The following is a 13,711-nucleotide window of genomic DNA, read 5'->3' as shown; positions in this document are numbered from 1 at the left end:
CCCACCCTTAAGTCAGAATTCATTTTTCAGTTCTTTAGGGACTAGGAAAGTCCAGAGAAAAGTGACACAATTGTAATCCTCTACGAGGTGACAAGGTTTGAGGAAACAGAAGTAGCTCAAGTTGATCCTATGCAATGGCTTTAGGAAGGGTGACTGTTGCACAATTTTAAAGTTTCCATTGGGCAGAGTAATGTCCCTTCTGACGTGTGGCCTTGATGTGTAATGATGGCTGAATGTAAAGCAAACATGCAGGATGATTTTTTTTTCCCTTGGAAGTCTTGTGTGTTTGGCATTGAGAAGGGACTTGGTCTTATACAATACCTTTCCTTTTTTTTTTCTTTTTAAAGATTATTGTTTAATAAAAGCAAAGGAGCATTTCTCAGGTTTGCAAATGTGGGGTGGCAACATTATAAAAACATGAAAAACCCCAATACAGTTTCAGTATTACCGAGACATTAGCAACAGACTGTTTTGTCTTTGTGGTTTGGAACTGGAATGTTTCCAGTTGTTGCCGGAAGGCTACATTTAATTTGTACTGTGTTTGCATAAATAGCTTATTTGTAAAAATCACATTTTACTTGAACAATTCTAAATTATGCAGTTATCATAGGGAGAAAAATGATCTATTGTTCTCTTTACAATAAAATGGTACTGCCCTTCCAAAGTATCCAACGGACAAAAGCATGAAAAATCATAGCATACTTATAAGTTGCTTATCTCATCCCCAGAATCAGCTCTCACATGCTCATATCCTCTGGGTTTGTAAAATTCAAAAGATTTTTTGAATTACACTCTTAATTGTGATGTTGGCATTATAATTACTTGTTAAATAAGATTCTTTAACAATGACATCCTTGTTGTCAAAGCAGTTGCATTTCTTTGCCTGGTATGAATAGCTGCATGTTCTGAACTGAGAAGCAGCAGTTGTGGGAGCCTGACTCTGATGAAGGAGAAATTGATTGCTTAGAGAAGGTTTTTTAGAGCACTCTACAAAAATCTCCTTTACCCACAGGCAAATGAAGATTAAGGAAAATAGAGGACATCCACCTCTGTGAACTCAAACAGCAGCAGGCAATTTCCCCTCCAATTAGCATCTCGTTCATGTGTTGGAGGAAAAAATGGTTGGGTTTTTTTGGCCCTTAAACCCCTTTTAGCAAATTCTCACATTCTGTAGGGTTCAAAATCAGAGGTAGAATAGTAAAGAGAGATGTGATTGGCAAAGGCTATTCATACCGTAGTTTCTCTTATTCTTTTTTTCATTTGTGGTTACACATGAGTTACACAGTATTTCTAAGTTCTGCTTGAAGGATTTCTTGTCCCTGTAGTAAGTGTGAAATGAACACAAAAGTGTAATGACTGCTGCTAATTCCAGCCAAGAGCTGTATCATTTCTCAGGAAGAAATGTTTTCTTATTTGTCAGTTATGATTTATATGTATGGTTTATATATATATACATATATATGAATCTCTATGGCTCAGCTTTCAGCCATTAACTCTTATATTAGAACATTCTTTGTTTCTTTGACATACAACCACATGTAGCACATCTGAACTGAGTTCCAGCAAGAGTTCTGAGAATATTGCATATTAAGTATTGATAGAGCATATTGTTCTCTGCCACATGTACATTTCCTTCATGGTTTTTCAGTGCTTCTCTTCTCTTCTCTTCTCTTCTCTTCTCTTCTCTTCTCTTCTCTTCTCTTCTCTTCTCTTTATACTTTAGTATGTACACATTATTCTTTTTGAATTTCTATTGTTCTCCTTTTTCTTTTCCTGTTAACAATTATCTCTCCCCCTCCCCTTCTTTTCTCTCTTTGATCCACAGGTTTTGCAGTGCATGTTGGTCTCCCTTCATTCAGAACTTGACATTCAAAGGTACATGATGAAAATTGAATCCTCTCAGAGAGTTAGTACTGTACTTTCTTTTTTCTGCACTCTGCTGTGAATTGAGTTTGTTACCCTTTAACTGTGTGTGTCTTGCTTCACAACTAAAATTCTCAAATAAATACGAATCTGCATGCTTTGTCTCTCTGTATTTCATAGCAATGAAGTATTATGCATATAGATTAATTGCATATGGGAGTGTGATGCATGTGCGTCCTCTGATGATTTTTTTAAATCTGACTTTAATGGCATGATAGACATGAAACTCTTGTATTAGATGCTCTGGAATCCACCAAAATTCAATGGGAGATCTTTGATAAGTAAGTGATTCCAAAACACTGTCCCAGTTCCAGCTTTGTATTTCTTTTATATACATACATGGAACTGGCTTAGGTGGTACAAGTCTTGCTGCAAAATTAAGGGCAGCTCTGTGGCCAGAGCAGTAAATATTTTTGTATTGAACATGCAAAAAAATCCTACTCCTACAACTCTCAGAATTATCTTATTTGCACAGTGTATCTCTGAAGTCACCTGTATCTCACCACTCATCCTGCTGAGCTTCTCTTCCATTTCTAGATGGCTAGTAATGCCACACAGAATGGATGCCTACAACAGGTACCTTTTTTCCCCTAGGGAGGCAGTGGATGTGTACAGGCCTTGCCGGTACACACCTAAAGGTGCCTCTGCGTGGTTTCTACCGCATCCAAGAGCACAATCATGAAAGCCCGAGGATAACCGGGGGGAGCCAGCAGGGAGGACCCGGAGCAGGCAGAGCTCATTTGCACCTGATTTGAGTTTCCCCTGTCAGGATTTAAGGAGGCCAATAAACATGGGATCACAGGGAAGGGAGGGAGAGGCTGAGGTGTGGAGAGCAGGAAGGCTTCTCGAACTTCCTTGTCAAGGTGGCCTCGAGGTAGGAAAAAGAAGCAGAGGAGCAAGGTAACGAGTTGGGTGAGAGGAGCAGCAGAAGCTTCTACAGCCTCTCTCCTGCGGCAGCCCCCTAACTCTCCCAGGTGCCAGAGCAACAAGCTCTGGTAAGTGCTTCAACACGTTTCCTTCCACGAGTAGAGGCTAAAAATAAGTGTATGGTGTGGGAGTGCTGCTGCCGGCTGCAGCGCTGCCCGTCCTGGGCCATTGCTCCTCTGGGGCCGGCAATGCTGGGGCCGGCAGTGCTGCCCGTCCCGGGCCATGGCTCCTCTGGGGCCGGCAATGCTGGGGCCGGCAGCGCTGCCCGTCCCGGGCCATTGCTCCTCTGGGGCCAGCAGTGCTGCCCGTCCCGGGCCATTGCTCCTCTGGGGCCGGCAGTGCTGCCCGTCCCGGGCCATCGCTGCCTTGGGGCCGGCAGCGCACCCTGCCTGCTGCCCTCGCCCTCGCCCGCCTGGAGTGGTCTCTCCTGTCGATAGGCCTTTCTTTGGGGATTTTTAAAATAGCCTGTGAATGCAGAGCGTCTTCTCAGCTTGTAGAAACACAGAAAAACAGGTTTTTCCAGGATCGCTGCACTGTGTGCCTTTGCTTTGGGAAATAGCACAGAAACAGACCCTCCTCCTGTTTTCCTCAGGGACGTGTGGGAGGAACAGGGATGGGTAAATAATCTTGAATCAGAACTCACTATCCCCTAGGTACGTTTAGGCATCTGGTGTATATTCTTCCCCCCCACCCTCCACCTTAGTTTTTGCATGTGGTTTTAAGCATGTAAAGATCTTTCCCCTTTAATCAGCATAATGACAGTTTTTGTTTAAACCGCCCCTTTTAATCTTCACAGTTCTCATGGCGATTTTGGGGGTTGTGTAGGTAGGAGTTACCTCACCCACTGCTGATGAAACGCAGCCATCTCCTGGATGGAACAAAGGGTCGTGCTGGGTTGTGAATACTTCACAGTAGAGTTTTTCAGGAGGGAAAAGAAAAATAGCTTCCAACTGAAACTGCCATAAGGTCTTAATTAAGACAAATGCTGATGTCCAGGCTGGATTTTATGGATAACTTATTTAAGCAAAGCAATATTAAACTGAAGCTGTGATGCAATAATATGACAGGGACTGTGAAAGACGGAATTTTGGTCTGAGTAAAATTGATGGACTCATAGAAGCCTTGGCAGGGAAAAATAGTGAGGTGACCCATGGCTTTTTTTAATTTTACTCTCATGTGTGAATAGATTCTTCACATGACAAAGGATTAGAATAAAGTAGTGAGATAAATGATTTTATTTTAAAGGTTTCTTTCATTAAGTATGACTTTTGCTTTTTATTAGTAAGTGACTAACAGTTTTGCTGTTGTTTTACTTCACTTTCTACCCTCAAATCTCAGGTGTTTGTAGAAAAAGAAAACCTTGGATTTGGACAGAAACATACTGCAAAATATTTTTACACTTTAATGTGGATGGCTTGGGGTATTCTGATATTACACGTATTCCAAAGAGATGTCACAGCATGTTGCATATTTCAGTCTGGACTTGTCTGGACCAATTAAGCTGCTCTTAGACGGGCTGTTGAGTTCCTTAGGGCAGCATTTTCAAATGCAAGTTCCTGCAATTAAACATCTGAATAAGAGGTCTGGCAGCATAAGTGCGGAGCACCTACAGCTTTTATTGCTCCTAATGAATATCTTTACTATAGACACACAGCTTTCCTGAATAACAGGTTTCAATTTATCTAGGTGCTTACAGGTAAAAAAAAAATTTGGAAAATGTTGTTTTATGTTAGTAATTTATAATAGTTTCGTGAAAAACTTTGTTTTGCTGACTGGGGATCAACCAGCTGAAGAGCAAGCCATGGTCTTGCCTAGGGGGAGCAGCCTGTGGATGTCCTGCTCGGTGATTCACAGCACTCAGGATTAAAAGAAAGGGGTTTTGGCAGCTTGCCACAGCAGGGAGCGTGCAGCTGGCCACCAACAGGAGCTAGCAAGGCTCGTGGGAAAACGTGCAGATTTTTAGGATGATTTGAATATCATTACAACCTAAAAATATGGCAGATAAACTCTGTCCCATCATTAGACATGTTTTTTGTTCCCTCTAGGTGGAAGAAACTGGTGTCAGTATCAGTGAATACAGAGTGGTAGATAAAGATCCTGTCATAAGCAGAGAGGAGTTTTACCTTCAGATAAATTCACTGAATTGAGTAAAGTGGCCACTCGTTGGAGCATCCAGACCCTGTCACAAGACGGGTGGTGCGTGGCTGTGACTGAGCATTACCAGAGCAGATGAATGAGGTATCTTCCCCTCCTTCCCATTCACCACGGGAGGGAGGAGGAATGCTTTCTTTTACCTTACTTGGAGAAGTTCTTCTGGGTCTGCTTCCTCCCTTTCTCAGAGCATGCCAAGATCTGCTCTGGGGCAGATCGCAGCACACCGGATTCACTGCTTTGCTCAATGGCCAGGGGAGGGCTCTGTGCCTTGTGCCCTGCTGGCATCGCTCCCGTGTGAGCATGGTGAGCTCAGGCTGCCCTCGGCACCCCCGGGGCAGGAGCAGCCCGGCAGGGAAGGGGCAGCTTGGGCAGCATCCGGCACAGAACATGCCTTCAAGCCAAGGAGGCTCCAGGCAAGTGGGGTACCTTGCTTCAGTGCTAGGGTGGTGGCAGCCATGGCTCAGGCATTTCTCCTTATCAAAGAGGAAATAATTCTGGCCATTCATACTGTAGAAATCCATGTTGCCACCAAACTGAGATGCTTGTGAGAAAGAACTGGCTTTGTAACTCGTTGTTGTTGATTCAACAGAAAATAGTGAAAAGTTTGAGTTTGAAATAGAGAAATGAATGCTAGAGATGTGTTAGTCCATGAGCAGGCATCAGAGAGGAGCATAACTAGCACCTACAGGATCTGTATGCAGGCAAGTGGGCAGCTCCCTCCCACTCTCTTCAGCTCTGGAGAACACGGATGCGGGCATGTGCCTGCTCCTGGCATGGAACCATTTCCCGCTGAGGGTATCCCAAAGAAAGATGCCACAGATTTTTACATCTTGTAATGATGAAAAAGCACCAGAAGCGCAGACGTGAGTTTGCTACAAGAGATGGTTTGATGATGCATTCCGCTGCTGAGTCATCTCCTCGCCTGCAGCTCCCCCAGGGAGACCAAGTATCCAAATACATCAGTTGCACAGAGGTAATATGAACTTTAGTTTATACAGCCATGTATAAGCATTGAACTTTTCTGAGAGAGTGCTGTGGAAAAATATGGAAAATGCTTAAAAAAGAGATAATATGGGTCATATTTGCTCTCTCTTCAACAATAATGTGTCACTAATAGCATGTCCAGGCAAGTAAAACCCTGTTGGTGTGTTAATATGAAAACCCAGAGACTCTGTATCTGTGGAAAAAGCAGATCTGTCCTTCAGACAACAATAATGTGACATAAATGTGATGAAGAAGTACTGTTGCAGTAGTAAGAATTCACATGCTGTGGTAATACTTCAGGGTTAATAAACTCATCATACATGAAACACAGCCTGTTTATATGCCTATGTGCAGTCTGTCACATATCCTTTGGCACATGTCACAGGACAAGCAGCTTACTTGAAGGTCAAGAAGAGTAGGCTTCCATTTTTCTACTGATTTTTCCTCTCTATTTAAAATGTCAAGAAGACTCTTCAACGTAGGGGAAGGGGAGCTGCCTATTCTATGTATGTTAGCGTACGTGATTGGAAAAATGTATTTTACTACCTCTGTTTTATTTTTTGGTGCCTTTGTTTACCATTTGTGTGTTGCCAGGAGTGCTAGCAACTTTCAAGATACGTAAAATTAATCTCCTGAATAGATAAGCTTCTATCAAGATAAGGGCTAAGGAAGTTCCTGGAGACAAGAAATAAAAAGTGGGAATTGATTGAGAGATGAAATGAAAACTTCCTTTGGGTTGTGCATTTTTTTTTTTTTTCTGAGTTAGGTTTTGTCTATGGAAATGTGTGAAGCAAATTTGCAGGAGAAAGGAAAAGAGGGAAAAAAGGTTTCTGTTATATAGATTAGTATAAAAAAATAACTGGAAGTGAGCATAGAAGAACACTATGAATAACAGAAACATAAAACCAGCTAGAACAAAAGCATGAGAGGATTAGTGTGGACAAATGTGAGCAGAGGACCAGAGGCATGCAGAGAACTTGATGAAAATCTCTGCTACTCTATGACTGCCCATTACATTGGCGTCTGTGCAGGATCTCACTTTTCATTATTCAGGTACTTTCAGGCTTTATTCCTAATTATTTGCAATTTTACTGCATTTAAAGACCCTTGCACTTTTTTCTTTATTTTTTCTGAGTCAGTGAAAGGACTAAAGCAGATGTATTGAAAGTGCATTCTTTTGCCAAGCTGTAGCAGACAGATGTCTGTCATGAGGCATGATCAGCTACAGTTTTAATTCTTTGTTAAATTCCAGGAGTGGTTGAAAGATCTTCTGTAATTGCTAGCTCCATGTGCTATACTCAAATATGTACCCTGAAAAGGTTACAAAGGTCTATATCCTTGTAAAAAAATAGTGTATCCTAAGTAAAAGAGTCATCAAGAAGCACTAATTAATTGTAAGTTTACACTGTAATTGCATGTATGTTTACACCAGAATGGTCCATCCCTATTTTGGCATATCTTTTCTGATGATCTTGTGACCCAGAACTAGCACAGAGAGTATCTTTTATCAGAGAAGTCCTTAAGGAGGGTCAGCTCAACTCAGCTGGGTGAAAGATGAACCTTATTGTGCAAACATTCAGGGGAGTGCCTCCTAACATACAACTTGGAGGGAAAGACCATGGCTGGCTGAGGAAATGTGACCTAACTGGTCTTGGCAGAGGGGGAGAGAGACCTGCTGCCTCTTCTGAACCTTCTTCTGTTTTCTGGAATTTATCCCTGAGGTGGCTTGGAATGTGCCAGCATTTCCTTGAGTTTGTCTGCCTCTGTGGAGTCTCTATTTATACATTTTAATTTTGGATAATGCTGTTCCTTAGTGGGTATATCTTGAGTTTTCTTCTCTGTTAGGTATTTCAGGGTTTTTTTGCTACAGCACTGTTCTGATTCACATAGCAGCAGTCTAGACTATGACTCTAGTTGGGTCCTCTGTTGAGTCCTGAAACATTGACTATTGGGGTCAGCATTTATTTTGTGAAAGCTTGTGCTGTGTGCTCGTTCCTGAAAAGTCCTTAAAATGACACTTGCTGGGGTATTTTAAGCAATTTAATATTAGTGAACATTCAGTGGAAAAAACATATATGGCATTATTATTAAGTATTTATTTGACATTTGTCTTATTTTTCTTATTTGATATTAGAATCATCATCCTGAATAATTATTGGTAATAATACAAGGTTGGACCACGCTGAAGGTTTCTGCACTGCTTTCTTCAAAAATCTTTACAAATACTTGTAGCTATAGCTCTGTAAATGTTGCTGGCTCCTTCCCCACTGCATGAGTTGGTTTTTCTAAGTCGTACCTAGGAATCCACTTGATTATTAAGTAGCATCAAGCCTTGTGCTTGTTGCTGATAACAAAAATGCTTTCCTATCAAATCTGCACTCATATCTCTTTTGAATACCCACTGTTGTTACTGAGCTTGAGAATTTTTTTAGAATCTGTTTAAAATTCAGAATCCTGGAATGCAATGTTTACAGAAGTTTAGCATGACAAATAACTTGAAGCCTTTCATAAACTTCATGTGTGTATTTGGTGGATCTCATTTATAGCTTGTATTGGCTTTATGTTGGTTGTCACTCCACTTATTAGAGTGGAACTCCTATGGATTTGAGTTGGTGGATTAAGAGGAGGACTGGGATTTGTATCTGAGCAGAATCCATTATGTGTCTCTGGATTGCCTCAGAAAGCTGCAGCATAGGTGGTGAGAAACAAGGGCTGCTCAAAACCAATCTTTTTGAGTGTAGTGGGTTGATCCTGGCTGAACACCAGCTACCCACCAAGCCACTCCATCCCCCGTCCTCTGCTGGGATGCAGGGGAGAAAATAAGATGGAAAAATGTCATGGCTTCAGATAAATGCAGTTTAATAAAGAAAAAGCAGAGGTCACCTGCGGGAGCTAAAGTAAACAAAGTATTCTGTATTCCCCATGAGCAGATGATGTCCAGGCTCTTCCCGACAATTGAGGTTTCAGGCTCCAGTAAATGTAGCAGTTGTTCCACAGGACAAATGTGGTGACAAATGGTCCCTTTCCTCCTCCTTTTTCTTAGCTTTTATTGCTGAACAGTCATCAAGTGGTATGAAATATTCCTTTGGTCATTTTGGGTCAGCCTTTCTGACTACATCCTCTGCCAAGATCTTGCCCACCCACGGCCTCCTGGGTGAGTGAGGGAATGTTGGAGAGAGCCTTTAAGCTGTGCATGCCCTGCTCAACAGTAGCAGAAATAATGGTGTGTTATCAACACCTTCTAGCCACCAATACAAAGTACAGCACTATGTGGGCTGCTATGGAGAAAAAAATCTCAGCTAGACCCAACAGATTTAGCTACAGTAATGGTATCATGACATATGTGGGGGTCTGGGATGCTGTGTCTTAGGTCCTACAGCACTTCCCCAGGGGCAACCAAAGAAACACAGCAGTGCTGGGTTGGGTCCATCTGTGCATTCACAGGACACACTGGGCAACTGCTCAGCTAAATCTGTGCCTGTTGATTTTGGTAATAAAGTGTCCCCTTACTCCTCAAATATACATCTGTTCATATTATCAATGAACAATACACATGCAACTGCATGTCTCAAATGACATTTGGGGATTATTTTATTATAAATTGAAGAGAAAAAAATAAGCAAAAGCAAAGCAAAGTAAACTTGATCCATATTTCCATTTTATAAGTATATATTTTCTTTAAGAAACAAAAGCAATCTCCTTCCCTACAAACTCTGAAACGAAGGATCTTTTGTAGATTGATTTTGTTGCCTTTTTTTTAATCTTGTTTCTTTTAGTCATGGTTTTCTAGAAAGGGTGAATTATATGCCTTCTAGCTCCCTATGAATGGATTTATACAGATAAGTTTTTAATCACTACAAGGAGCTACAGAGCTGTAATGTCTTGGCTTGGTAATACTTCCGTAATGTGCCTGTGTAAACAAAATACTTCAGCAGTGATGGTTCACAAGCCATTTTGGAAAGTTTAATGAAGAAATACTATCTTATCAGATTCTTTTCTGTGTTTGCAGGTCCCTTGTCACCTCTGTAACTTTCCTGGCACAAGTCCTTGTATTTACAACCTGCAGACTAATGCTGACCATGTCAGAGGCACTTCAAAGCATACTTTAGAAAAAATGTTGTTAGCTTTAAGTCCTGCATAATATTCAATGCTCTTGAACAATTTCACTGTAGGACATTGGATAGTATCTACTATTTTAATATTAGAATTTAGAAAGTGAGTAGTTCTGGAGGATTTACTTTCTTGTGAGGTATATCTAATAATTTTAATTTGTGAGCAACTGCACAACTTGGCAAGAACAGACCTCTACAGCCAGCTAATGAAAATGCAATAAAAGTTGAAGCTCTTCATACATTCAAAGTCACATAAGGAATAGTATGTGATGCTGAAATGACTTTTGCTCATTACACTTGAAAAACCACTGAAAGAAACAGATGTCAGCAAGATTAGTTAGCTTAGCTTTCCAGAAAGAAGCATAATCTTGTTTGGATCTTGACAGCAGCTTCAAACCTAGAGTTGAAGTTGATTTTGATACAATTTTTAACATAATAGCATCTGACCTTAAATGATAGGGGAGGTAAAAACTTATAATTTTAATGCTATCTTGTGCCTGGTGCTGATTATAGATGTCTATAAAGTTCGTATTTACATACTGGATTTGGAACCTAGTAAGCTTGCTTTGCTTTGAATTTCTGCTTTGTATGTTTCCATTTGTTGTGATATGGTTTGATTGAGAGAGACCAGGAAATTATTCTTCCAGAGTAATAGTACATGTGGTTGTGAGTGAGAGGGTTTCACTACACAATATTGGCTATGCTTCTTAAAGCAACCCCTTTTTGTGGAAAGGGCTTTAATGTCATTTATAGTTTGTAAAAAATGTTCAGGACATTTTATTTCCTATTGAATGTGTTTTTACTAGGCAGATCCTACTGTGAAGTCTTGGTAGAAGTGCATAAATGAAACCATATCTCTCCCCTCCTGGAAGAGCTGGGTTTTTTCCCAGCAGCTGTGTTTATCAATTACTAATATGATTTTGCAGTAAAAGTCATAATTAATTTGGTCAGTTAATGAAGACAGTTCTGATTTATGCTGGTGCAACAACAACAAAAAGTAATTGTTTATGATTTCAACTAGAATTGTTGGATCGCTATTTTGGCTATGCTGCATGACCTGGCACAGCAGAAGATACTGAAATTGATAGCTTCACTACTCCATTACAGTACTGCTTTTCAGAGGATTTTTCTTAGCAGATTTGATAAAATTAGAGTATACATGTGTGTGTGTGTGTGGACAAGGAGAATGGCATTACTGTATGTCTCCTCAGCACAAGTCTTATCCTCATGGCCTTGTTAGCAACAAAATTTGCAATGTGGCTATACAACCGCAAAAACTGCAGCGGAATATCCAAGGACACTTTTCCTAAATAATCTGTACAAGTGACCTCCAGCATACCAGAATTTGAAGAATTGAACTCCTTCCTTCTTCTCTTTGATTTTTTTTCCTCCCACACTCTGGTTTCAGTAGACTAATAAGGAAATACTCTGTTTTGCAGACAAGAAGCCCGAAGCCGTCCCAGAGCCCACAGTCCAATTTGGGTGACCACACAGAACACCTCTCTGAAGCATCTGCTGATTCCTTAGAGGTCATGTCAGAAGGTGATTCTCCAACCCCCTTTTCAAGGGGCAGCCGCACGCGGGCAAGTCTTCCCGTTGTGCGGTCAGCAAACCAGACAAAGGAAAGATCACTGGGTAAGAGCCTGCTCCAGTCCTTCTGCATTCTGTGTTTAGTCTGTGTTTTCCATTTGTGGATTTAAAACAATCTTTAAATAGGCTGGGGTTGAAAAAGTGAAGACTTTGGTAGCACATTATTTTTCATGTCAGGTTGTTCTTTGGAAATTAACTCAGTAGGGGATACTGAGTAACTTGGGGGAATGGTGAAATTATTTTCATAAGATCTGAAAGTGTGATGAGAGCATGGTAGAAATGCAAGGAGAGAGAGAGATGAAATGCTGAGTAATGGTTAAAATCCACTGCTGCAAATACTTGCTGCCAAGCCTGCACAGTATTTGGCAATGAACTTAATGCAAGATTGTACCCTCCTTTTCAGACAGCAGACACAGGTTTTTCACTTTGTCATCTCTTCAAAGCCAGACTTAGTTGAAAGAAACCTAGGGATACTATTGTCTTAGTAATCCATCTTACTGAAAAGGTTTGTATTTGTGTGGCAGTAGCTTTTCAGGCCAAGGATTTCAATGGATACGCTGATGGAGATGCCCATCTTACTGAAAAGGTTTGTATTTGTGTGGCAGTAGCTTTTCAGGCCAAGGATTTCAATGGATACGCTGATGGAGATGCCCGTTTCTTTGGGGCAGTGCCCTTCTGTCTGCACAGTGACACGAGAGATGTGTCAGCACAGGTGGACAGCTCTGCTTCCTGCATTCTTCCCATATTTCAGGGTTAAATTCAGCCCAGCTGTGAGCCAGAGCTCCTTTTATGATGGTGAATTTTGTCTCAGAGATTCGGCTCAGCTGATGGATAGTAGGAGTAAAGGCTGTTCTTTTGAGGGAAGACACCAGAGGGCAGTTAAAGCGTTGTGGGAAGGCACGTAACTCATCTGTGGATTGCTGAGGAAGGCAGGTTTTGCTCATAGGTAATAAACTGAAATGCTGCTTTCCTGTAGGCTCATCTTCCAATATACAGAGTGACATAAATCGAAGGCTGGACTGTAAATCATGCCATGCTTGTAAGCTTGTCACGGTGGTTTACTTGTCTCTCAATCTAAGACAGTTTCTGTCAAGAGTATTATGATATCTGACAAACACAACAAGTGTGAAGAAAACAGGGCTGGAAGGGGTCCCTTACTCTCCCAGAGCTGAAAAGCGAAGAGCAGTGAGGCTGGAAACAAGAAGCTGATCCTTATCCATGTCAGCTCACAAATGGCTGCTCTCCCACAGCTTGCTGGGCCACCAGTATGTTGGGCTTTTGGAGAAGAAATTTGCAATACTTCAACCTGCATAAGACTTTTGCTTTTGAGATGTTTTTATTTTTACTATATTATACTGCCTATAAGTCACTGCTGGCTAGGGCATCCTCAATATGGCTTAGTTCACCCCAGGACTTTCTGTAAAATTTATATTTGCTTCAATGTAATGTTAAGTGGTTGAGCCTTTGGAGCTCACAGTCCAGCCCCACTGTGTGGGCTGAGGACCCCAGAGCTGGAGGCAGCACTGCAGGTGGGGTATCAAGAGAGCAGAAGGACAGAATCCCCTCCCTTTACCAGCTGCCCAGGCTGCTTTTGATGCAGCCCAGTGCAGGTTTGCTCTCTGGGCTGGGAGGGCACATGGCTGGGTCATGTCCAGCCTCTCACCCATCAGCAAGCCCCTCTGGGCAGGGCTGCTCTTGCTCTTTTCATCCCCCAACTTGTGTTGATGCCAGGGGTTGACTCAGGACACCTTACATTGGTCTTGTTAAGCCATACCAGATTCCCCTATGCCCACTTCCTGAGCTTGTCCATGTCCCTCTGGATGGCATCCTGCTCCTTTGGCCTGTCAACAGCGCCACACAGCTGGGTGCCATCTGCAAATTTGCTGAGAGTGAACTTAATCACTTCATCTATGTAATTTTTTAAAATATTAAATTACACTGGTCCCAGTACAGACTCCAAGGGACAACAATTGTCCCTGCTGTCCATTGGGACTCTGAGCCATTGACCACTACCCTCTGGA

At 41.7% G+C, this 13,711-nt stretch overlaps 1 protein-coding gene across 14 annotated transcripts in view; it reads left to right on the top strand.

The window, feature by feature from the left end:
• The window catches only part of KIAA1217 (KIAA1217 ortholog), a 234,050-nt gene that overhangs the window by 124,762 nt on the left and 95,577 nt on the right, over positions 1-13,711 (top strand). For 8 of the 14 annotated variants that reach the window (XM_074534809.1, XM_074534805.1, XM_026795870.2 and 5 more), the window contains one exon: positions 11,540-11,735. In XM_074534809.1, the coding sequence (XP_074390910.1) occupies positions 11,540-11,735 (196 nt within the window). Of the gene's footprint in view, positions 1-1,825; positions 1,907-11,539; positions 11,736-13,711 lie in introns of all 14 variants that reach the window. The other 6 variants (XM_074534797.1, XM_074534803.1, XM_074534851.1 and 3 more) reach the window with 2 other exon arrangements.

This window comes from Zonotrichia albicollis, chromosome 1, assembly GCF_047830755.1.
Source record: "Zonotrichia albicollis isolate bZonAlb1 chromosome 1, bZonAlb1.hap1, whole genome shotgun sequence".
Taxonomy (NCBI): Eukaryota; Metazoa; Chordata; class Aves; order Passeriformes; family Passerellidae; genus Zonotrichia; species Zonotrichia albicollis.
Note: the sequence above shows the minus strand (reverse complement) of the source record. Positions and strands in the feature narration are given on the sequence as shown.